Genomic DNA, 27,467 nt, shown 5'->3' with positions numbered 1-27,467 from the left:
CGACAAAATCATCTTTCTGTGTATCAAATCTTACCAACTAAAAATGAAGCTGTAATGACACTTGGATTTGTGATGATTGGGAATATATTGGAAAAGCCACCCAAAGTGATTTGGTGCATCTCCTCATTCTGAAAAAGTTATCTTTTTTTCAGAATTGCATAAAATGATTCATTTTACTCGTAGATAGAAAGTTTATCATCCTTTCATCCTGGGGTAGAACTAACGTAAATAGTAATATTTGTGGGTTGGGGTAATTGCGGGCGGGGAACTCGTAATTGACTTAAGGTCTAAATCTATGATATAGGTTTGATACATTAATAAACATTTATTGTTGTCAGATATTAAATAATCGTCCCATTGTTTATATTTGAGTCTCTTACTAAAATGGCTGCTGACCACTGTGTTAGGTGAATGCCGTGAACTGGAGTGCTTCTTCTCTTCTGATTGAGATGACATATGGTTTCAGTCTGCATAGGGGTGGATCCAGGATTTTTTTTTAGGGGGGGCAAAATAGGTTGATCCGAAAAAAAATTTAGGGGGGGGGCAAAGTAGGTTGATCCGATAAACTTGCGTTATGAGCAAGTTTAATTAACGCAAACTTGAGTTTGCGTAAACTAAACGGAGGAAAACGATAACGGAGGAAAACTATTCTCCGTCACGTTTCACAGTCTGACCTCGAAAATCCGTGCAAATTTTTGAAAGCTTTGTCCCTTTTTAAAGACGCTGCTGAAAATGAAAGTAGAATAGATCTATGCAATTTGCTGGGGCCCCCGTACAAACAGGTTTTTCTAGTAGTTACAGGTTTTTCTAGTAATTACAGGTCATGACGCAGTTTCAAAGTTCACTGCCTTTTTGGTGATAAGCTCAAAAAAAACCAGCACGTCTTGTTTCATTGTTATGCAATTATTTTTGTAATGAAAAGGGTAATTACTTCTTTAGTTTACGAGATTTGCGAATTTTTTGCGAAAAGATATTTGCGTAGACGCTTACAAGGGACATTGCTAGAAAGTATTCAATAGCTTAATTGAAAAGTAACGATAGAATAACATTGTGACTTGACCTAGCTTTACCTCGCCGATGTGGTCTGTATAATACGTAAGTAACGTTTTAAAAATATTGTCAATTTAAAAAGAAATGGCTGAAAAGTGTTAGGCGGGGGGTGGCGTGCATAGAGGGGTGAGGTGCACGAGGGTTCAGTTACAGAGGAGACAGGTGCACGGGGGGTGTCGATTATACACGGGTTCAGTTACAAGGAGGGGTCAGGTGCATGGGGGGTATCCCTTTTTTTTTCGTAAATCGGGCCCCCTGTTTTCAAAATCCCTTTTTCTTCTGAGGCTTGGAGCATTTGATGACTAGATATACGGGGTTTCAGTTATACAGGGGTTCGGTTACATGGGATTGGTGGTTGTTATAATACACAAGTTCTATTTGAACAGTGTTGTGAGATCCCCTACCACACCCCCAAAGGACTCCGATTCCCCCATCCCGTGTATTAGCGAAGTTACTCTGTGGTCGTTATAATACACAAGCTTTAGTTTACGAGATTTGGGGACTTGAGTTGCACGAGAGTTCAGTTACATACGGATTCACTTACACGGAGGTTTAGTTAAATCTTCGTCTGAAAAATAGGAGTTCACACTTAAAAAGTTCTATTAAGAGCTATTTTTATGGAAATGGTTCATTTTTGAACCAAAACTATGCTTTTCTGATCTCCTTACTTACAGTTCGTTAGCACAAACACAAAAAATGTTATCACTCTTAACATTTAAATCTTGACAAATCCAAAACACCTGAGCATAAAACCTATAATTTTCACCTTTTTTCTCCATTAAGCATCAATTACTTCAAGAAATTAATTCCACATTTTTTGCAGATAGGAGCTTGAAACTTCCGAAGTAGTGGTATTGGTTTTTTAGAGTTTTTCGGTTACTATTGAGCCGTGTCAATCCTTACTTACAGTTCGTTACCACGAACACAATAAATTGTTTCAGCCAATCGTGTATCTCCCCCGAAAAAATACTTTTCAGACAATCAACTTCAGACTAACTTTTTTTTTTTTTGAAGGGGGAGGGAGGGATTTTTCCGTGGAGATGGAGGTCAGATTTACTGGCTTTATTTAGAAAACGATAATACAATAAATTAAAAAAAGTTTTTTCAACTGAAAGTAAGGAGCAAAATTAAAACTTAGAACGAAGAGAATTATTACGTATACGAAGGGGACCCCCCCCTCCAGGGACCACAGGGACCATTTCTATAATTTAGTCTGAAAAATATGACTTCACACTTAAAAATTTCTATTAAGAGCTTTTTTTTTCCGCTTTTATTTCAGCAAATTGTTTTTTTGATATTATTTTGGGATAATAGAATTGATCAATAACTTATTTAATTTTCATTAAGAAAATTCAGAATCAAAGTTGAACATTTATTCTTACAGGAAAATATTTGGAAAAGAACTTTAAATTTTTTCATCTCTTTGAGAAAAATCTGAACTATTGAGCCATGTCGATCCCTACTTACAGTTCGTTACCACGAACACAATAAATTGTTTCAGCCAATCGTGTATCTCCCCGAAAAAATACTTTTCAGACAATCAACTTCAGACTAACTTTTTTTTTTGAAGGGGGAGGGAGGGATTTTTCCGTGGAGATGGAGGCCAGATTTACTGGCATTATTTAGAAAACGATAATACAATAAATTAAAAAAAAGTTTTTTCAACTGAAAGTAAGGAGCAAAATTAAAAAACTTAGAACGAAGAGAATTATTACGTATACGAAGGGGATCCCCCCGGGTTCAGTTACATGGGGTCGATGGTCGTTATAATACAAAAGTTCTATTTGAATAGTGTTGTGAGATCCCCGACCACACCCCCAAAGGACTCCGACTATTTTTTCCGCTTTTATTTCAGACAATTGTGTTTAACAAAAAAAAAATAATGGAATTATTTACTGATCTTCAGTTGTTGTGATTTTAAAAGTTCTGCTTTTGTTTCAGTCAATCGTGTATCTTCCCCAAAAAATACTTTTCAGACAATCAACTTCAGACTAACAAGAATTTTTTTTTAACTGAAGTGGAAAATTTTGATATTATTTTGGGAAAATAGAATTGATCAATAACTTATTTCATTTTCATTAAGAAAATTCAGAATCAAAGTTGAACTTTTCTTCTTCCATGAAAATATTTGGAACAGAACTGTAAATTTTTTCATCTCTTTGAGAAAAATCTGAAGTGAAGTGGAAAATTTTATATTATTTTAGGAAAATAGAATTGATCAATAACTTATTTCATTTTCATTGAGAAAATTCAGAATCGAAGTTGAACTTTTTTAGTCTTCGCGATTTTTGTACTAACCATGAGTTTTGTAACAGCAAGCGAGCAAGCTATTAATTGGTTTTTAGAGTTTTTCGGTTACTATTGAGCCGTGTCGATCCTTACTTACAGTTCGTTACCACGAACACAATAAATTGTTTCAGCCAATCGTGTATCTCCCCCGAAAAAACACTTTTCAGACAATCAACTTCAGACTAACCAGATTTTTTTTTAACTGAAGTGGAAAATTTTGATATTATTTTGGGAAAATAGAATTTATCAATAAATTATTTCATTTTCATTCAGAAAATTCAGAATCGAAGTTGAACTTTTCTTCTTCCGGGAAAATATTTGGAACAGAACTTTAAATTTTTTCATCTCTTTGAGAAAAATTTGAGTTTAAACTATTGAATTTTCTATAAATTTAAGTTAAAAAAAGCTGCTCACCAAGTTTAGCGAAATAAAAACGTCTATTTGCAGCATTCCCCTTCATCTTCCAAATTGTAAGAAGGAACTGAACGTATATCATCCCATTCTTAAAGTATTTTATACCTTATATCTTGGAAATTAAGTCTCTCTTATCAGATTCAAACGCTTAATACCCACAAGCATATGCGGGTCAAATTTCATCTTAAAGTGCCAACGTATCTGATAGAATAATTTAAGTCTTATGATCAATTTCATAAAACCTATAATTTTCACCTTTTTCTCCATTAAGCATCAATTACTTCAAGAAATTAATTCCACATTGTTGCAGATAGGAGCTTGAAACTTCCGAAGTAGGGTTATTGGTTTTTAGAGTTTCGGTAACTATTGAGTCGTGTCACTCCTTACTTACAGTTCGTTAGCACAAACACAAAAATGTTATCACTCTTAACATTTAAATCTTGACAAATCCAAAACACCTGTGCATAAAACCTATAATTTTCACCTTTTTCTCCATTAAGCATCAATTACTTCAAGAAATTAATTCCACATTTTTGCAGATAGGAGCTTGAAACTTCCGAAGTAGGGTTATTGGTTTTTTAGAGTTTTTCGGTTACTATTGAGCCGTGTCAATCCTTACTTACAGTTCGTTACCACGAACACAATAAATTGTTTCAGCCAATCGTGTATCTCCCCCGAAAAATACTTTTCAGACAATCAACTTCAGACTAACTTTTTTTTTTTTTGAAGGGGGAGGGAGGGATTTTTCCGTGGAGATGAAGGTCAGATTTACTGTCATTATTTAGAAAACGATAATACAATAAATTAAAAAAAAGTTTTTTCAACTGAAAGTAAGGAGCAAAATTAAAACTTAGAACGAAGAGACTTATTACGTATACGAAGGGGATCCCCCCCCCTCCAGGGACCACAGGGACCATTTCTATAATTTAGTCTGAAAAATAGGACTTCACACTTAAAAAGTTCTATTAAGAGCTTTTTTTCCGCTTTTATTTCAGCCAATTGTGTTTTTGATATTATTTTGGGAAAATAGAATTGATCAATAACTTATTTCATTTTCATTAAGAAAATTCAGAATCAAAGTTGAACTTTTCTTCTTCCAGGAAAATATTTGGAACAGAACTTTAAATTTTTTCATCTCTTTGAGAAAAATCTGAACTATTGAGCCATGTCGATCCCTACTTACAGTTCGTTACCACGAACACAATAAATCGTTTCAACCAATAATGTACCCCAAACGAAAAAATACTTGTCAGACAATCAAAGTCAGAATAACCTTTTTTTTTAAGGGGGGAGGGAGGGATTTTTCAGTGGATATGCAGGCCAGATGTACTGGCAGTATTTAGAAATCGATAATGAACTACATTAAAAAAAGTTTTTTCAACTGAAAGTAAGGAGCAAAATTAAAAACTTAGAACGAAGAGAATTATTACGTATACGAAGGGGATCCCCCCCCCTTGGGGTTAATCTAGGTTCACTTAGACGCGCGCGTCTAAGTGAACCTAGATTAACCCCAAAGGGGGGGGATCCCTTCGTATACGTAATAATTCTCTTCGTTCTAAGTTTTTTAATTTTGCTCCTTACTTTCAGTTGAAAAAACTTTTTTAATTTATTGCATTATCGTTTTCTAAATAATGCCAGTAAATCTGGTCTCCATCTGCACTGAAAAATCCCCCCCTCCCCCCTTCAAAAAAAAAGTTAGTCTGAAGTTGATTGTCTGAAAAGAATTTTTTCGGGGGGGATACACGATTGGCTGAAAAGATTTATTGTGTTCGTGGTAATGAACTGTAAGTAGGGATCGACAAGGCTCAATAGTTCAGATTTTTCTCAAAGAGATGAAAAAATTTAAAGTTCTGTTCCAAATATTTTCCTGGAATAAGAAAAGTTCAACTTTGATTCTGAATTTTCTTAATTAAAATGAAATAATTTATTTATCAATTCTATTTTACAAAAATAATATAAAAAAAAAAATGGGATTAAATAAAATCGGAAAAAAAAGCTATTAATAGAACTTTTTATTTGTGCCGTAACAATTTTCAGACTTAATAATCGACCCGGGCCCGTGGGGCCCGGGAGGGGGGGGGGCTCAACTTCTGATACGGAAGAAGTATAGTCGTTCTAATTTTTAATTTTGCTCCTTAATTTAATTTGAAAAAACTTTTTTAATTTATTGTATTATCGTTTTATAAATAATGCCAGTAAATCTGACCTCCATCTCCACGGAAAAATCCCTCCCTCCCCCTTCAAAAAAAAAAGTTAGTCTGAAGTTGATTGTCTGAAAAGTATTTTTTCGGGGGAGATACACGATTGGCTGAAACAATTTATTGTGTTCGTGGTAACGAACTGTAAGTAAGGATCGACACGGCTCAATAGTAACCGAAAAACTCTAAAAACCAATAACCCTACTTCGGAAGTTTCAAGTTCCTATCTGCAAAAATGTGGAATTAATTTCTTGAAGTAATTGATGCTTAATGGAGAAAAAAGGTGAAAATTATAGGTTTTATGCACAGGTGTTTTGGATTTGTCAAGATTTAAATGTTAAGAGTGATAACATTTTTTGTTTTTGTGATAACGAACTGTAAGTAAGGAGTGACACGACTCAATAGTTACCGAAACTCTAAAAACCAATAACCCTACTTCGGAAGTTTCAAGCTCCTATCTGCAAAAATGTGGAATTAATTTCTTGAAGTAATTGATGCTTAATGGAGAAAAAGGTGAAAATTATATGTTTTATTAAATTTATCATAAGAATTAAATTATTCTATCAGATACGTTGGCACTTTAAGATTAAATAATGCCAGTAAATCTGGTCTCCATCCCCACTGAAAAATCCCTCCCTCCCCCCTTCAAAAAAAAAAGTTATTCCGAAGGTGCTTGTCTGAAAAGTATTTTTTCGGGGGGAGATACACGAGTGGCTGAAACAATTTATTGTGTTCGTGGTAACGAACTGTAAGTAAGGATCGACACGGCTCAATAGTTCAGATTTTTCTCAAAGAGATGAAAAAATTTAAAGTTCTGTTCCAAATATTTTCCTGGAATAACAAAATTACAACTTTTATTCTTAATTTTCTTAATGAAAATGAAATAATTTATTTAAAAAGTCTATTTTCCCAAAATAATATCAAAACACAATGGGACCCGGGAGGGGGGGGGGATCCCCTGCGTATACGTAATAATTATCTTCGTTCTAATTTTTAATTTTGAACCTTAATTTCAGTTGAAAAAAATTTTTTTTATTTATTTTATTATCGTTTTATAAATAATTCCAGTAAATCTGGCCTCCATCTCCATGGAAAAATCCCTCCCTCCCCCTTCAAAAAAAAAAAAAGTTAGTATTAAGTTGAGTGTCTGAAAATTATTTTTTATGGGGAGATACAGGATTGGCTGAAACGATTTATTGTGTTCGTGGTAACGAACTGTAAGTAAGGATTGACACGGCTCAATAGTAACCGAAAAACTCTAAAAACCACTAACCCTACGTCGGAAGTTTCAAGCTCCTATCTGCAAAAATGTGGAATTAATTTCTTGAAGTAATTGATGCTTAATGGAGAAAAAAGGTGAAAATTATAGGTTTTATGAACAGGTGTTTTGGATTTGTCAAGATTTAAATGTTAAGAGTGATAACATTTTTTGTGTTTGTGCTAACGAACTGTAAGTAAGGAGTGACACGAGTCAATAGTTACCGAAACTCTAAAAACCAATAACCCTACTTCGGAAGTTTCAAGCTCCTATCTGCAAAAATGTGGAATTAATTTCTTGAAGTAATTGATGCTTAATGGAGAAAAAGGTGAAAATTATAGGTTTTATGAAATTGATCATAAGACTTAAATTATTCTATCAGATACGTTGGCACTTTAAGATGAAATAATGCCAGTAAATCTGGCCTCCATCTCCACGGAAAAATCCCCTCCCTCCCCCCTTCAAAAAAAAAGTTAGTCTGAAGGTATGGGTCTGAAAAGTATTTTTTCGGGGGGGATACACGAGTGGCTGAAACAATTTATTGTGTTCGTTGTAACGAACTGTAAGAAAGGATCGACACGGCTCAATAGTTCAGATATTTATCAAAGAGATGAAAAAATTTAAAGTTCTGTTCCAAATATTTTCCTGGAAGAATAAAAGTTCAACTTTGATTCTGAATTTTCTTAATGAAAATTAAATAAGTTATTGATAATTCTATTTTTCCCAAAATAATATCAAAAACACAATTGGCTGAAATAAAAGCGGAAAAAAAAAGCTCTTAATAGAACCTTTTAAGTGTGTAGTCCTATTTTTCAGAATAAATTATAGCACTGGGCCCTGGGGGCCCGGGAGGGGGGGGGGATCCCCTTCGTATACGTAATAAGTCTCTTAGTTCTAAGTTTTAATTTTGCTCCTTACTTTCAGTTGAAAAAAATTTTTTTAATTTATTGTATTATCGTTTTATAAATAATGCCAGTAAATCTGACCTCCATCTCCACGGAAAAATCCCTCCCTCCCCCTTCAAAAAAAAAAGTTAGTCTGAAGTTGATTGTCTGAAAAGTATTTTTTCGGGGGGGATACATGATTGGCTGAAACAATTTATTGTGTTCGTGGTAACGAACTGTAAGTAAGGATTGACACGGCTCAATAGTAACCGAAAAACTCTAAAAAACCAATAACACTACTTCGGAAGTTTCAAGCTCCTATCTGCAAAAATGTGGAATTAATTTCTTGAAGTAATTGATGCTTAATGGAGAAAAAGGTGAAAATTATAGGTTTTATGAAATTGATCATAAGACTTAAATTATTCTATCAGATACGTTGGCACTTTAAGATGAAATTTGACCCGCATATGCTTGTGGGTATTAAGCGTTTGAATCTGATAAGAGAGACTTAATTTCAAAGATATAAGGTATAAAATACCTTAAGAATGGGATGATATACGTTCAGTTCCTTCTTACAATTTGGAAGATGAAGGGGAATGCTGCAAATAGACGTTTTTATTTCGCTAAACTTGGTGAGCAGCTTTTTTAACTTAAATTTATAGAAACTTCAATAGTTTAAACACAAATTTTTCTCAAGGAGATGAAAAAATTTAAAGTTCTGTTACAAATATTGTCCCGGAAGAAGAAAAGTTCAACTTCGAATCTGAATTTTCTGAATGAAAATGAAATAAGTTATTGATCAATTCTATTTCACCAAAATAATATCAAAATTTTCCACTTCAGTTAAAAAAAAAATCTGGTTAGTCTGAAGTTGATTGTCTGAAAAGTATTTTTTCGGGGGAGATACACGATTGGCTGAAACAATTTATTGTGTTCGTGGTAACGAACTGTAAGTAAGGATCGACACGGCTCAATAGTAACCGAAAAACTCTAAAAACCAATTAATAGCTTGCTCGCTTGCTGTTACAAAACTCATGGTTAGTACAAAAATCGCGAAGACTAAAAAAGTTCAACTTCGATTCTGAATTTTCTCAATGAAAATGAAATAAGTTATTGATCAATTCTATTTTCCTAAAATAATATAAAATTTTCCACTTCAATTCAGATTTTTCTCAAAGAGATGAAAAAATTTACAGTTCTGTTCCAAATATTTTCCTGGAAGAAGAAAAGTTCAACTTTGATTCTGAATTTTCTTAATGAAAATGAAATAAGTTATTGATCAATTATATTTTCCCAAAATAATATCAAAATTTTCCACTTCATTTAAAAAAAAAAAATTCTTGTTAGTCTGAAGTTGATTGTCCTAAAAGTATTTTTTGGGGAAGATACACGATTGACTGAAACAAAAGCAGAACTTTTAAAATCACAACAACTGAAGATCAGTAAATAATTCCATTATTTTTTTTTTTGTTAAACACAATTGGCTGAAATAAAAGCGGAAAAAAAAGTCGGAGTCCTTTGGGGGTGTGGTAGGGGATCTCACAACACTATTCAAATAGAACTTTTGTATTATAACGACCATCGACCCCATGTAACTGAACCCGGGGGGATCCCCTTCGTATACGTAATAATTCTCTTCGTTCTAAGTTTTTTAATTTTGCTCCTTACTTTCAGTTGAAAAAACTTTTTTTAATTTATTGTATTATCGTTTTCTAAATAATGCCAGTAAATCTGGCCTCCATCTCCACGGAAAAAATCCCTCCCTCCCCCTTCAAAAAAAAAGTTAGTCTGAAGTTGATTGTCTGAAAAGTATTTTTTCGGGGGAGATACACGATTGGCTGAAACAATTTATTGTGTTCGTGGTAACGAACTGTAAGTAGGGATCGACATGGCTCAATAGTTCAGATTTTTCTCAAAGAGATGAAAAAATTTAAAGTTCTGTTCCAAATATTTTCCTGGAAGAAGAAAAGTTCAACTTTGATTCTGAATTTTCTTAATGAAAATGAAATAAGTTATTGATCAGTTCTATTTTCCCAAAATAATATCAAAAACACAATTGGCTGAAATAAAAGCGGAAAAAAAAGCTCTTAATAGAACTTTTTAAGTGTGAAGTCCTATTTTTCAGACTAAATTATAGACATGGTCCCTGTGGTCACTGGAGGGGGGGGATCCCCATCGTATACGTAATAATTCTCTTCGTTCTAAGTTTTAATTTTGCTCCTTACTTTCAGTTTAACAAACCTTTTTCTAATTTTGTTTTTTAACGTTTTCTAAAAAAATCCAGTAAATCTGACCTTTCCCACCCAGTAAAAATCCCTCCCTCCCCCGTAAAAAAAAAAAAATTTAATACGGACTTTTATGTTCATAAAATAATTTTTTCGGGGGAGATAAACTATTGGCTGAACAAATGTATTTTTTTCGTGGTAACGAACTGTAAGTAAGGATTGACACGGCTCAATAGTAACCGAAAAACTCTAAAAAACCAATAACACTACTTCGGAAGTTTCAAGCTCCTATCTGCAAAAATGTGGAATTAATTTCTTGAAGTAATTGATGCTTAATGGAGAAAAAAGGTGAAAATTATAGGTTTTATGCACAGGTGTTTTGGATTTGTCAAGATTTAAATGTTAAGAGTGATAACATTTTTTGTGTTTGTGCTAACGAACTGTAAGTAAGGAGATCAGAAAAGCATAGTTTTGGTTCAAAAATGAACCATTTCCATAAAAATAGCTCTTAATAGAACTTTTTTAAGTGTGAACTCCTATTTTTCAGACGAAGATTTAACTAAACCTCCGTGTAAGTGAATCCGTATGTAACTGAACCCTCGTGCAACTCAAGTCCCCAAATCTCGTAACCTAAAGCTTGTGTATTATAACGAGCACAGAGTAACTTCGCTAATACATGGGATGGGGGAATCGGAGTCCTTTGGGGGTGTGGTAGGGGATCTCACAACACTGTTCAAATAGAACTTGTGTATTATAACAACCACCAATCCCATGTAACCGAACCCCTTTATAACTGAAACCCCGTATATCTAGTCATCAAATGCTCCAAGCCTCATAAGAAAAAGGGATTTTGAAAACAGGGAGCCCTATTTACGAAAAAAAAAAGGGATAGGCCCCATGCCCCTGAACCCTCCGTGTAACTGAACCCGTGTATAACCGAAACCCTCCGTGCAACTGTATCCTCTTTAACTGACCCCTCGTGCCCCTCCCTCCGCTATGCAACCCCCCCCCCTCCTAACACGTTTAAGCCAGTTCTTTTTAAATTTACAATATTTTTAAAACGTTACTGACGTATTATAAATACCACAACGGCGAGGTAAAGCTAGGTCAAGTCACAATGTTATTCTATCGTTACTTTTCAATTAAGCTATTGAATACTTTCTAGCAATGTCCCTTGTAAGCGTCTACGCAAATATCTTTTCGCAAAAAATTCGCAAATCTCGTAAACTAAAGAAGTAATTACCCTTTTCATTACAAAAATAATTGCATAACAATGAAACAAGACGTGCTGGTTTTTTTTTGAGCTTATCACCAAAAAGGCAGTGAACTTTGAAACTGCGTCATGACCTGTAACTACTAGAAAAACCTGTAACTACTAGAAAAACCTGTTTGTACGGGGGCTCCAGCAAATTGCATAGACCTATTCTACTAATGAACTGTTTCCATACTTGCCAGAGTTCTTTCTGACTCTCTGCAGCTTGCCCCATTCATGTGCTGGAGCAGAGAGACAGTTCTCGATTTTGTCCGTCATAAAAAAAAAAAATCGGAATAAGCTAAATATCTCAACTGTTTCGGTCCTTATGAAAACAAAGCAACTTGACCTCAGGTCGTCAACTAAAGTCCATGACAGACTGATCCCCAGCGATTTGACTCGGGCTACCAATAAATGGAAACAGTTGGATCCCTTGAGTCAGAATTTGACACTAGTCGATGCTTTAAATTCGGATGAGGACGAGGACGAGTAAAGCCTTTTAAGTGCGACTTTTTCAATTATGACTACATGTTTTTCTTTTCACTATTAAATTTGGATGATTTACCTCACCTGAAGACTATTGACAAAATGATATTTTTTAAACTAATTAGCCTAGTGTATGTTATATAATTTTTCTTTTTCTTGGCAGCCCTAGTCCAATTTGAGGTGTACTTTTTAACTTACATAATTTCACAACTAAACCGGGAGCCGATTACGTAATTTCCATTTTGAAGTGACATAGATTGAATTTGTTTTTTATTATCTAGAATACAAACGGGAAAGAATCCAGAAAAAAAATCAGTTAAAAAAATCTTAAATTAATTGCTTTAAAATCTGCCAGACATCTTTGTAAGTAGCTTATCCCGAATTTGAAGACCAGCCCAATTAGAGTTTTAAAATTGGAAAAATTTCTCCTAAAAATACGAAATTGAAGGGTTTAGATTTCAAACCTAAAAGTAGAAACTGGGGGACAGATTTCAAAAGCCGTCACTTTCAAACACACCTCATATCCTTGACACTTCATGGCTTAAAGTGTTTTGTGATGAGTTGCAGCTGTTTGTCTTCGTTGATTGTTTTTTACTGTTTTTATATATCTGAATTTTTTCACTAGAAGAACAGTAATAGATTTAAAACTGGTCTTCACCTGTTGAATTTCCAGAATCCAAGATTCCAGACTATTGTTTGACGTCTTGCAAACATTGCATCTGGAATATGAAGCCTATCCAGCTGTACATCCAAATAATCCAAAAAAAGGATTTTTGAACTTGTAGGTTTCCAGAATTTTGAATCATACTATGAAAACGAAAGAAAAGAGAAAAAAAAGAAGAAAAAAGGAAAAAAATTGTGAAAATCGTACTGATTATCTTCCTATAGTAAAAATAGATGCTTGATGGTGCGCGTGAAAAAAAATGCTCAAAAAATTTTTTTTTTGAGCATTTTGTAAAAACAGATACGATCTAGTAATTTTTTCCTCTCCGATTTAGTAAATTCATTGAGCTCAGGGTGGCAACCCTGGTCCATCTTGAAATCTCAAAACTAGAGGTTATTTCTTTTTTTTTACAAGTTATATTAGTGTATTGACCGAAAGACGCTTTATAAACCTCTCTCAAATTTCAAAGCGGCCAGTTAACATCAAATTTAATAGAAAACGAAAAAAAGAATCTACATATATATAAAACATTCATTCAAAATGACTAAGTCTGAAAAGCACGATAGCCATATAAGCATGTAAATCCCTTACTTTCGAGAAAATTCTTTACTTACGACATCTCTGGCAAAACCTGGATTCTCAAAAAAAAAAAATGAGAAAAAGCACTACTTAAGTGAAAAGTGACAGTTTCTTACCGATATATTTATCCAGTTGGGAAATGTTTAGTTTTATATAATAAATTTACAAAATATTTCCTTTTTTGCCATTTTATATTCCAAATTTCTAAAATGTGTTACTTTTTTGCCCTCTTATGTCATTGTGTCATGGCATATGGGGAATGTGTCCTTTTGACACAAATTGTGTCCAGTTGGCAACCCAGCTTCTGCGTTCTTAAGATTTACCTTTGGCCAGTACATCATTCTAATGTGGTTTTATTGTATTCTTCTTTTTAGATGCTGACAGGACGGTCAATAATTCTGGTTTTATGTTTTCTCCCAAAAGCTTACGGATATCATCAAGAGGATTGCATTAAAGATACAGAGCCTGTTATTTTATATCCAGAATCTCCTTTTCATATAGGTAATGTATACAAATTAATAGTTTTAGCCTAGAATGAATTCCAGTTGGTTGCGGAAGAAAAAGTTGCCTGCAGTATATAGTACGAAGACGCAATTTATCACACCCCCCCCCCCCACAACTCTTGGGACAAGGGCTTAAAGTTATACAATTTGCCCATTGTTTACATTTTAGTATTTGTTAGTAGGAAAGGGGGACGTGTTTGACCCTTGCTGTCCAAGAAGGTTAAGGATACGATGGTGAATTTTTCAGGGTATGTTGATGGGAGCGTTGACCTAAATCAAAACACACTATGTGGATACAGGTTGTCCAAATAGTGAATCCCGGCAACGGCTTAGGGTATTAATTTGAAACTTCACAGGAATAATGAGCATCTAATGACCAAGAGACAATATTTGTTCATTGCTACTATTACTACTACCATTACTACTACTACTACTACCATTACTACTACTACTACTCCTACTACTCCTACTAATACTACTACTACTGCTATTGTTACTACTACTACTATTACTACTGCTACTACTATTACTACTACTGCTCCTACTGCTGCAACTGATACTACTACTACTGCTACTACTTCTGCTGCTATTACTGCTACTACTACTGCTCCTACTATTAATACTATATTACTACAACTGCTACTGCTAATACTACCACTACTACTACTACTACTATTACTACTACTGCTACTACAACTACTACTACTAATACTTCTATCACTACTGCTACTACTTCTACTACTATTACTACTACTGCTACTATTACTACTGCTATTACTACTACTACAAAAACAACTGTGACGTAGATAATTGAGGGAGGGGCTTAAAGTTTATGGTTGAATTAGAAGAGAATAGGAGACTTCCTTTTCTTGATGTTCTTCTTTTAAAAAATGAAAATAGTCTTGATTTTAAAATTTACAGAAAACCGACAAATGACAATAGATTTTTGTCTTATAGCTCTGGTCACGCTCGCCAAGTAAAAATTGGTTTGATCATTTCTTTAACTGACCGGATCTTTAGTATTTGCTGTCCAAAACTTTTGAAGAGGAGTTGTCTTTTCTAAGAAAAATACTAATAAGTAACATGTACCCAGAGTGGTTAATTAACCAGACTTTTTCAAAAAGAAGGAAAAGTTTCTAGAGATTTCTACGGAAGTCTTGCAGACAACTCGCAAGAAGGATGTTTTTTGTTCCTTACCATATGTACCCGGGTTAAGTGAAAAACTTAAAAGAATTTTACAGAGTAATGGTCTAAAGGTAGTTTTAAAGAGTAATAATACTTTGGGTAGTTTTCTAAATTCTGGGAAGGATCTAACTTCATTGGGGCAACATAGTGGGGTCTATCCGATCCCATATTGCAGAAGCTCATATGGGGGACGTGCTAACCAGAACTTGGAACTAAGTTTATTACAGTATAAAGACTATTTACTACTACTACTACTGCCACTGCTATTACTACTACTACTACTGCTAACAACTCACCACTGCACCAAGCCACGTGAGGCCAACACGGCTACGTACACTCCTTCTCCATCCTAATTTGTTCAAAGGCACCCTTGTTACACCCTCCCACGCAGTTCTCATTTCCTATAAATCTTTCTTTATGACGTCCTCCCAACCCAGGCCAGGACGACCTGCTTTCCGTTTAGCACTAGAAGGTTGGCCGAAAAGAAAAATCTTTAGAAAAGAAGCAAATCTTCATCTGCTTTTCGGAGTGCCCATGCTTCAGAGCCATATTTGACCACTGTCATCACTATAGCTTCTAATATTCTAATCTTGCTTTGCCGACTTATCTTCCTATTCTTCCGATTTTTTTTTTAGCTGTGAAAGAATACCCTGAGCCTTGTCTATTATACTTTTAACATCTTCACTGCTCCCACCATCTTTACTAATAATACTACCAAGGTAAGTTAAGCTGCCCACCTGATCAATCTTTTCATTACACAGCGTCACCTTTTCATCGTCACTTATTCCTAGCCTTAGTGACTTAGTCTTATTAACAATAATTTTCAAACTTATTCTAGGACCCTGAACTCGATAAACCTATACAAGTTCATTCATTTGCTCACTCTTTCATCTAGGATCCTTAAATAATCAGCATAATCTAAGTCCAGGATACTTTTTCCTCTCCATTTGATTCCGTGGTCTCACATTGCCTTTCCTGTGCTCCTTAAAACAATATCCGTCAAAATAGTCCATTTAAAGGTAGATAGAACACAACCCTGCTTAATTCGTGATTTAATACAAAACCAGCTGCTAACCTCATTTCCTACATTAACCGCAGCAGTGTTATTCTCGTACATAGCACTAATTACTTTAATGTATTTATCTGGTATACCATACAAGGATAAAACTTTTACTAAAGCTCTTCTATCAACAGAATTGAAGGCTTGCTCATAATCTATAAAACTGAGGACCAAAGGTGTTTGACAATTCAGGCACTTGTCAATTATTGACCTAAGAGTTAAAATTTGGTGGACAAATCCTCTACCTTTTCTAAAACCGCACTGTTCTTCTCTTAAAACTTTGTCTACGGCATCTCTTAGTCTAAAAAGTATCATATTACTAAGAAATTTGCTACACACAGAGACCAGACTAATGCCTCAATAATTACCTCACTCACTTTTATCACATTTCTTATACAGTGGTTTAATTTAGGTTTTCCTAAAATTGTTAGGTACTTCCCTTTTTCAAAAATCATATTCATAATCTTCAGTAACTTATTTCTAACCTCAGAGCCACCATATTTAAGAAACTCATTTGCTAAACTTTCAGCATCTTGAGCCTTATTATTTTTTAATCCCTTTAGTCCTGTCGCTAATTCTTCCACACAAAACAAATCTTCCTTCACATCCAAGGTATCACAAACTTTTTCATTTTCTACTCCCTCTCAATTTATTAACATGTCAGTACAATATTTTACTATTATGCCATCTAGCTGCATCTTCCAGATCTTCGGCACTTTTATCCATGGCCTCCACTTCACACCTCCTTAGTTCATATTTTAATGCTTTCTCCACTTTCTTTACTTTCCTTTGGTTTTCCTATGATTTATCACTCAAATAATTCTTGTACAAGTCCTTTCTCCTTTCTATTAAACATAAAGCTTTTTCACTAATATTCTTAGTTGCAGTCCTAGCTTTCTTCCCTAAGAAACCTTCAGCAACTTCCCAAATTAAATTTCTAAAATTATTCCAACGATCTTCCACATTATCAAATTTTCAACTCTCAAGTCTAGTATTCAATTGTTCATGGAAAGTTTTTCTCAAATTCTCATCCTGGAGTCTACCAACATCATAACTTCCTGGGATGTAATTACCCTTCCGAATTTTCAGCTTTAAATTAAACCTTGACACTACTAGATGGTGATCTTTGCCAGTCTTCGGTTTACTATAACATAATCAATAAGGTTTGCTGTCTTACCATCACGTGAATACCAATTTAACTTATGAGCCATTTTATGACCAAACACCGTATTGGTTATAACTAGATTGTTATACCTAAAAAATTGCTAAAGTCTGTATCCATTACTGTTTTCTTTTCCTACACCAAATTTAAAAACTACTTCGTCGGCTTTAAAGCAAGATTCTAAGTCTGAACATTTCACTTCAGCCCTTTCGGAACATATTTTTAATTTTCCAGACCATTTTATTTTGTTCAATAAAGTCTCTTTGATTTCTAGGAACCGGGGTTTAAAGCAAAATTTTTGTAAAACTCTTGAAATTAAGGATATTTTATTCAAAAATATAGCTTTAAATCGTGTCACAGGTGAATTTGGTTTGAATTCTATCTACGATAATTTATTAATATTTGATATAGTAAAGTTAAATTCACCCAACGTAGCTAACCTCTGTCCATGTGTTAGTTCATTCAACGCTAATGAACGGATCCGAGAAGGTCAAAAAGACTAGCTTTCGCTTTTGCTTTGAAAAAAAAAAGGATTATGAAACCATGTGTAGTTTGTCCTTTTCCGTATATAAACCATTGCTTTTAAATTTTCTTTTTAAGTTTAAGTTTACTACTGGTGACGGTCACTACATATGTGACCGAAATATTTAGTATTTTTTGTAAAATTTTATCACTGTTTATGAAAGTTATCACTGTTTATTAAAAGGATTTTATCCCTATTTGAACTTTTATTAATGCTACTACTGCTACTAATAAAACTACTACTTCCACTATAACCCCCAGGGCATAACTTACAACCCTTGCCCTGAAGGTTCTGAGGGGGTTATCATCCTCAAAGACCTAATGTCCAAAACTTTCAACTACGTTGAACACAATGAATATCTCAAAATATTCCTTGTATGTTTTTGGGGAAATGATGGGCGTAAGAGGGGGGTTAGTTGCCTTCCAATTACTGTTTACTATGAAAAAGGGCACTAGCCCTTTCAATTTCAAACCGAGTGTGCCCTTTTTGAAGTTTTTACGACAACGCTTTCTATAAAAACCTTATAGCCCGTGCCCCCAGGGCATAACTTACAACCCATGCCCTGAGGACTGTGGGGGGAGTGTCATTCTCAAAGACAAAATTTCCGGACTTTCAACTACGTTGAACAAAATGTCTATCTCAAAATTTTGATTGGATGTGTTCGGGGAAACGGTGGGAGTGAGAGGGGGTTTAGTCGCCCTCCATCACTTTCGACTTTTAAAAATGCCACTAATCCTTTGAATTTCCAATCGAATGAGCCCTTTTTGAAGCTCAACGCTTTCAATAAGGACCTTATATAACCCCCAGGGCATAAATTACAAACCTTGCCCTGAGGGCTGTGTGGGGGGGGGGTGTCCTCCTCAAAAACATAATTTCCAGATCTTTCAACTACGTTGAACAAAATGGCTATCTCGAAATTTTGATTGGATGTATTTGGGGAAATAGTGGGCGTAGTTACCCTCCAATCACTTTCGACTACTAAAAAGGGCACTAGCCATTCCAATTTCCAATCAAATGACCCCTTTTCGATGTTTCTACGACAACTCCTTCGATACGAAGTGCCCTGGTCGAAAGGAAAAAATAAAACTAAATGTTACATTGTGCCAACGTCGTTCTTTACTTAGGCAGCGTTATTACGCTGCCTATGATACTAGGTGAGACCAAGATGATACCACATAAATCAATCCATTATTTTATATGCTGTGCAATGACTTTGAACTAATTAGTTTTCTGCCTAACTTTTTATTATTTGCATCGTATGATTTACCCTCAACCACTCCCGGCATTGCACTCCCGGCCGAAGGCATTGAATCAGGAGATCGGTGCCTTCGCAACGCAGACCTTCGGTCAGCATGCGAAAAACTTTAAGTTAAGTTTAAGTCTAAGTTTTTAAGATAATCTTAATTGTATACTGAACGTTATTGATATCACAGCTCTTTTAGGACTATGAAAAGTGTTATAGATTAGTTTGCTGTTCTGAGGCTATGTATTTACCTTTGACTCCTAAATCAATCTTCTTGTTTTTCATTCTTGGCTTTTGTGTTTTCAGTAAAGCACTAGTTTTCTGTAATTTTACAAACATAGGTAAATATCACCAGTTCTTTTATTTGCATTAATTTTTTTGATATATTTTAGATAGGCTGTGAAGTAATAATTTTTGTTGGTTTTAAGTTTCAACTTTGCTCTTTACTTCTCTCGGAAAAATTTGTTTTTTTTCAGTTAATTAAAAATAAGTATCCACAATATCTTAGCAACAGCTTAGAGCATTAAGTTGGCACTTTTAGGGCATATAAGAAAAAGGCACTATGTGCATTCTAACACTACTACTCCTGCTATTACTGTTACTACTACTGCTACTAATACTACTATTAAGGCTAAGCTATTAAGATGAAACCATCAGGGACTGTTTAGGGGGTGTTGAACTAAATCAAAACACACATTGTTCATGCAGGTTGTCAAAAGGGCGAACCAACAAAACCTTAGGAATGGCTTAGAGTATTAAGTTGAAACTTATGACTATTTCCACCACTGATGCTAAGAGTGTTGAGGTGAAACTTACAGAGAATGTTTAGGGGCATGTTGAATTAACCCTTTCAGCCCTGAATATTTTTTCTGCACAGGAAAATTCTGATTTTCTAGTATAGGGCTCATTTCAACCTTAGAAAACTTATGGCTTTGTTAGAAAACCGTCGGGGCACATATTCTTAGAAATCTCGATTCCTGTCAAATGACAGTAATGGGACTAGAAGGGTATACCAGCAAGACAACTTCGTTTATGCGAAAAATATAAAAAAGGCACAAAACATATGCACAAAGTCAAGTTTCAAACTCAGTCAAGATGGTACATCTTGAACTAATTCCTGTCTTTTTTCAGACACAGCACAACCTCACATTTCTCACAACGAATCCGTGAAATCCCCTTTTTTCCTTTTGGGCTCTTTTCATAGTGGCACTGGGCTTCCCGACCTTCTAAATGCACAGGGAAATGATTTACTCGGTCATACCGGACGCTTTCGATCGTATAAGTTGATCGTGCAGCAGGTAGGGACGGCGAAGGAGCCGGAGAATTCTCCGCATCTTGTTGCTGGTGAGGAAAACCAGCTCTTCGTTTAGAGATCTGCTCCTCATATTCACACTTCAGCAGTGCTTCTACAATTTCATTCTGGAACTCGAAAAGTGACACTAGTCCACTTTTTCGTCTTTGTTTCAATTCGATACAAGGCAACGAGATGATCCAGCTTGTCTACTCCTCCCATGTTGCGGTTATAGTGACCAATAACGTCAGGTCTTTTCACATAAACTTTCTCCTTCTTCTCGTTAATCCATCTTTTCACTACTCCACCAGCACCTGTACCACAATAATTCGACGCCATGTTTACTACGCTGTTGTCAAACCAACGCACAAGGACGAGTCCCTTTTCAATGTCACTAACTTCGTCCCACGACCATCGTCCTTTCTTCCTAAGAACGTTCTCATCTGCAAGCTTTGCTTTGGCTATCCTGCCCCTTCTGATAGTTCCTGCTGCCAAGAAGCCATCTACTGTCAACTTTTCAAATAGTGGTCACGTTGTAAAGCAGTTGTCGAAATACACTTTGTGATAGACATGCTTGTCAATTTTCTCCAGCAGACTAAGAACAATGGCTCCTTCCATACCTCCAGCTGTTTCTCTGTGCTCCTCTCCAATAGGGGTACTCTTTCCCTGATAAACTTCAAAGTCACACCTGATACCGGAAGAATCACAGAGAGCTAAGTTTTTCAGCCCCCACAGTCTTGGCTTTGACTTTATGTATTGCTTCATCCTCGTTTGCCTCTGACTGCTATAGTTTTACCGTGTTCCTTCATATGGTACGAGTCCGTCTTTTCAGCCATAGTCTCAAAAAACTCAAGTGGAATATACTTGTAGAAGTATTTGACAGGATTAACCGCCTCAGTCTGAGAGTCCAGTCTTGTCACTTGACGTAGACTGAATTTTGAAAATTCTGACAGCCCACTAGATGGCGCTAGTCACTAAATAGAACTCTCATTGATTAGTTTCAGCCATCTAGTTTTAAATTATATTACAAAAGTAGACAAATAAATGATAGGCCTACTTGAATTTCAAGCTAGAAATTACACACCTCCAGCATCCCTTTCCCCACTTTTTTTCTAATTAACTTTTCGTCCACAGCAATGTTCCGAACAACACGTGTGATACATCAATAGATTGGCAGATGTCTCAAGAATACATTTAGCATGGTTTTAGTTACTACTTTTCATACTAGATAGCATCTTGTGAGCAAAAATTAGCGCCCCGTCATTTGACGGGCTCCGTGGCAAAAGGGTTAAATTATAATCCCAATATGTGTTTGTACGTTTTCAAAAATGGGCATCAGCAATTTCTCAGGAAAGGCTTAGAGTATTATGCTAAACTTTTCAGGGAATGTTTGGGGGAGGGGATGTTGAATTAACAAAAAATAATTTTGGGCATACTACTATTACTAGTACTAGTACTACTACTGCTACTTCTGCATGTACTAGTATTACTAAGGCTAATGGTATTAAGGTGAACCTTTCAGGGATTGTTGAGAATGATCACGGACTAAATCAAAATACACTATGTGCATGCAGGTTATGAAATGGGCGTATCAGCAATATCTCAAAACGGTTTAGAGTATTAAGTTCATACTATCAGGGCATGTTTAACTTACAAAGAAGGCATTATGCTAATACTACTACTAGGCTACTAGTGCTACTACCGATCTCAGTAGCCTACTACTGCTCCCACTGCTCCAACTACTACTATTTCTACTATGACTACTACTATTGTTGATGTAATGGGTATTAACATAAAATTGTCAGGGAATGGTGATGATGGTGTTGAACTGAATCAAAACACACTATGTGCATGCATGTTCAGGATTGAATTAACGTATTAAGTTGAAACTAGCAGGGCATGTTGACGGGGCAGTTGAACTAGCCAAAAGAAACTTTGTGCATACTGCCAGGACTACCACTACTACTGCTTCTTTTACTACTAAAATGGTTTAAACTGCCAAGGCCGTATCCAGGGGGGGGGGGGGCGGTACCCGGTTTGACCCCCCCCCCCCAAATTTTTGACCGAGTCGAAAATAAGTCGAAAATTAGTAAAACCTAGGTAAAAATCAGTAAAACTAGTCGAAAACTGAGTCAAAAATTAGTACCCCCCCCCCAAAAAAAAAGTCAAAAATTAGTAAACTCCCCCCCCCCTGAAAAAAAATCCTGGATCCGCCCTTGTAAACTGCTGCTGAGGCTCAGGATATAAACGTGAAACTTTTAGGGAAACTTAGAAACTTAAGGGAACGTTAAACTAAGTCAAAACAAACTATGTACATGCAGGCTATTAAAGAGATGTATCAGCAATATCCCAGCAACGCCTTAGGGTATTATACTGAAACTTTCAGGACTACTAACATTAATACCACTTTTTTTTACTACTTGTACTATTATTACCGGTACTCAGACTGCTACTATTGAACTAATCAAAACAGTTCAAGTTCATCCATGGTGGTAAAATGGCTTAGGTGGGATATGTTAGGACTGGAGTAGGGTATAAAGTATAAGCTTTCAGGGAAAGTTTACGTTGCTATAAAACTAAATCAAAAGGCACTTTGTATATGCTGGTTGCCAAAAGGAGGTATCAGCAACATCTCGAGAACAGCTGAGGGTATTTGGTTGTAACTTTGAGGGCTATTATTAACACTATTGGAACTACTACTGCTGCTACTTGTGTTTAACTAAATCAAAAGGGTTTAAGTACATCCCGGTTTTCCAAATGACATAGATACCAATGGCTCAGGAACAGAATAGGTTATTAAGTTTTATTTTTTAGGACAGGTCCAGGAGGTTGTAAAACTAAATCAAAATGCACAATGTGTATGCAGGTTGTCATAAGGACATATGTAAAATATCCAAGGAATAGCTAGGGGTGTTACGTCGGAACTTTCAGAGCATGTTATAGGAAATGGTGTAATAAACCAAAAAAACACTCCCCTAGTGCCCTCCAAAGACCAGAAACATAATTCGGACTTTTCTGGAAATAAATACATTCAAAAAGTTTTCTTTTTGATAACTTTATTCAACCCAAAATTATTTGGACCCTTAGGGATGAATATCAGTGTATATTAAACTGTCAATCCACATTCGTTTGTTCTTTTCAGTAATCTTCGTTATGATGAAGATTTTTTTCTTCTTTTCTTTTTTTGATGCTGTGAAAAATACAAATACATAGCTCGAAATAAAAATTACTTTTAGCAAAGTACATATTACGTTCTGGTCTTTAGGAGGCCCAGGGTGCGTTAGCCCTACTTCTCTTTGTGGTAGTTTTTGCTCGTTTTAAGTTTGACTTAATATTTTTTGTATTTTATGTTCGTTTTGCGTTTCATTTAATTATTGACGGTGATTTGTGGTAGTTTTACACTGGAAAAATTATTTCACTACATTTCTCTTTACTTTCCTTTGGAAAACTTCTGTTGTGAGAAATTTCTTTTAATTGATTTTGACAAATTAAGCCTATACATATTTGGTACTAGTGCATTAAACGTATTCTTTTATACACTGTATATGGAATGTCAAACTGGAGATGCTACAGATACCGGGACAGATACCCGCCAGACTGGTTATTTCAAGACACCGCTATTAAGAATTGGAATGCAAAGAGTAGTTTTCATTGCGTTTACGAGTAAGGCCCCAATTTCTTGAAAATCCACATTGAATTACACGTGGATATGTGTGTGTATTTTCAAGTAATTGGGTTACCAGGGCCATTTGCCTATTACAATGAACTCTACATGGGTTGGCAGACGAATTTTCTATTATGACAAAAAAATAAAAAATAAAAATGTATCCATGAGTTTGACCTCCAAAAAAACTCATGGATACATGTTTATTTTTTATTTTTTTTTTAAACTGGTATTTTTTCAATGAAGCCCATAGCACTTTGCAGAAACCCGTGAATGCAGGACTGAAAGTCCATTCGTAGTATATCTGAATCCAATTACTAATCAAGTTAGTGTGACCGCCATTTTTTGATCTGGTTAAGTGGGTATAATCTGGTTTGGTTCGTTATTACGAGAGGCTTACTCAATTTACATCTTAGTGTTAACTGGGCGATCTAATTGCGTAGGTACTGAAGGAACATTTGAAGGTGGAGAAAAAAAGGGGTAATCAGTGATTGGATAATTTTAACAAGAAATGACTGAAAGGTGTTTTGGAGGAGATGGAATGAATGTGTACTGTATAATACACAAGTGATGATTTGCACAGTGTTGTCAATTTTAGATAGTTTAGAAATAAAAAAATTTAACAAGAAATGGCTGAAAAGTGTTTTGAGGGAGTTGAGTTGCACGAGGGTTGACTTGCACGAGGGTTCAGTTACATGCGGATTCAGTTACACGGGGATGAGTTAACTGGGGTCGCGTAGCACGGAGGTTCAGTTGTCCGGGGTGTCGGTTAGACCGGGGTTCAGATACAGGGGGGGTGCAGGGGCACGGGGGGTATCTGCTATAAAAAACACTTCATTCTAAACAAATACGAACATTTTGAAAAGCAGACAAAAAATTGGACACTATAATCAGAACTATTTGATTAACATTTAAAAAGGGGTAATGAGATATGTGATCTGTATAATACACTAGTGATGTTTGATAAGTATTGTCAATTTAAAATAGAATCTAACGTTCCCTTCGTTCCCCCATTTCTGAGGGCAGGGAGGGGTCAATTTTGGAGGGGAAACATCTGCATCAAGGGGAAGGCTCAGAGACCCTTCGTTACCACATTTCCGCGGGCAAGGGGGGGGGAGAAGGTGAAAGTATTCCAATACAATATTTCAAGCATAATAGAATTTATGCTCCTAGTGGAAGCTCGTAATGCCCTTCCCCCTCCCCGCGCTAGGATTATTGCCTGGCTGTCCCTCTAAATACAGAGAATTAAGGTGATAGTATTCCGATACAATAAGTCAAGTATAATAGAATTTATGCTCCTAGTGGACCCTCGTAAAACCCTCCCCCCTCTCCCGCACTAGGATTATTGCCTAGCTGTGACAATGGCTATTACCTCTAAATACAGAGAATTAAGGTGATAGTTTTCCGATACAATAAGTCACGTATACTATATTTTTTGCTCATAGTGTAAGATCTTAAAACCCTTCCCCCTCCCCGCTCGAGGATTAGTTCCTAGCTTTGACAATGTATATTACCTCTAAATACCGAGAATTAAGGTAATAGTATTCCGATACAATAAGTCAACTATAATAGAATTTATGATCCTAGTGGAAGCTCGTAAAACCCTTCCCCCACCCCACGCTAGGATTATTGCCTTGCTGTGTCAATGGATATTACCTCTAAATACAGAGAATTAAGGTGATAGTATTTCGATACAATAAGTCAATTATAATAGAATTTATGCTCCTACTGGAAGATCGTAAAGCCCGTACCCCTACCCGTTCTAGGATTTTGGAATTGATATGACAAAGGATAGGAACTAGTACTACCGTGTATTTATGTGCTTGTTTAATGATACAATCAGTCAAGTGTAAGAGAATTGATGATCCTACTAGACACTCAAATGACACTTCCCTAAAAAAACACTAGGCGTCTTGACAGGCTGTGTAACTGGATATTACCTCGAAATACAGAGAAGTAAGGTGATAGTATTCCGATACAATAAGTCAAGTATACTAGAATTGATGCTCCTACTGGAAGCTCGTAAAACCCTTCCCCCTCCCCACGCTAGGATTATTGCCTGGCTGTGTCAATGGATATTACCTCTAAATACAGAGAATTAAGGTGATAGTATTCCGATACAATAAGTCAAGTATAAAAGAATTTATTCTTCTAGTGGAACCTCGTAAAACCCTTCCCCCTCTCCCGCACTAGGATTATTGCCTAGCTGTGACAATGGATATTACCTCTAAATACAGAGAATTAAGGAGATAGTATTCCGATACAATAAGTCAAGTATACTAGAATTTATGCTCCTAGTGGAAGCTCGTGAAACCCTTCCCCCTCCCCGTGCTAGGATTATTGCCTAGCTATGACAATGGATATTACCTCTAAATATAGAGAATTAAGGTGATAGTATTCCGATACAATAAGTCAAGTATAATAGAATTGATGCTCCTAGTGGAAGCTCGTAAAACCCTTTCCCCTCTCCCGCACTAGGATTATTGCCTAGCTGTGACAATGGATACTACCTCTAAATACAGAGAATTAAGGTGTTAGTATTCCGATACAATAAGTCAAGTATAATAGAATTTATGCTCCTAGTGGAAGCTCGTAAAACTCTTCCCCCTCCCCGCGCGAGGATGATTGTCTAGCTATGACAATGGATATTACCTCTAAATACAGAGAATTAAGGTGTTAGTATTCCGATAAAATAAGTCAAGTATAATAGAATTAATGCTCCTAGTGGAAGCTCGTAAAACCCGTCCCACTCCCCCCTCTAGGATTATTCCCCAGCTCTGACAATGGATATTACCTCTAAATACAGAGAATTAAGGTGTTAGTATTCCGTTACAATAAGTCAAGTATACTAGAATTTATGCTCCTAGTGGAAGCTCTTAAAACCCCTCCCACTCCTCGCGCTAGGATTATTGCCTAGCTCTGATAATGGATATTACCTCTAAATACAGATAATTAAGGTGATAGTATTCCGATACAATAAGTCAAGTATAATAGAATTTATGCTCCTAGTGGAACCTCGTAAAACCCTTCCCCCTCACCGCGCTAGGATTATTTCCTAGCTGTGACAATTGTTATTACGTCTAAATACATAGAATTAATGTGATAGTATTCCGATACAATAAGTCAAGTATACTACAATTTATGCTCCTAGTGGAAGCTCATAAAACCCTTCCCCCCCTCCCCGCGCTAGGATTATTACCTAGCTATGACAATGGATATTACCTCTAAATACAGAGAATTAAGGTGGTAGTATTCCGATACAATAAGTCAAGTATAATAGAATTAATGGTCCTACTGGAAGCTCGTAAAACCCTTCCCACTCCCCGCGCTAGGATTATTGCCTAGCTGTGACAATGAATATTACCTCTAAATACATAGAATTAAGGTGATAGTATTCCGATACAATAAGTCAAGTATACTAGAATTTATGCTCCTAGTGGAAGCTCGTAAAACCCTTCCCCCTGTAAAATCTGATCTAATTAGGGTTTTTGACTGTAAACTCTATTTTGTTGAAAGAAAATTATGGAAAATACAAAT

The 27,467-nt window shown here is 35.7% G+C and overlaps 1 protein-coding gene across 1 annotated transcript in view; it reads left to right on the top strand.

The window, feature by feature from the left end:
- LOC148954500 (uncharacterized) overlaps positions 1-27,467 on the top strand; it is a 243,521-nt gene that overhangs the window by 28,086 nt on the left and 187,968 nt on the right. Inside the window, exon 2 of the mRNA XM_089086552.1 lies at positions 13,674-13,800. Coding sequence (XP_088942678.1) covers positions 13,674-13,800 — 127 coding nt within the window. The remainder of the gene's footprint in view (positions 1-13,673; positions 13,801-27,467) is intronic.

This window comes from Artemia sp. Qi Xiang Cuo, chromosome 3, assembly GCF_049724085.1.
Source record: "Artemia sp. Qi Xiang Cuo chromosome 3, ASM4972408v1, whole genome shotgun sequence".
In the NCBI taxonomy this organism is placed as follows: domain Eukaryota; kingdom Metazoa; phylum Arthropoda; class Branchiopoda; order Anostraca; family Artemiidae; genus Artemia; species Artemia sp. Qi Xiang Cuo.
Note: the sequence above shows the minus strand (reverse complement) of the source record. Positions and strands in the feature narration are given on the sequence as shown.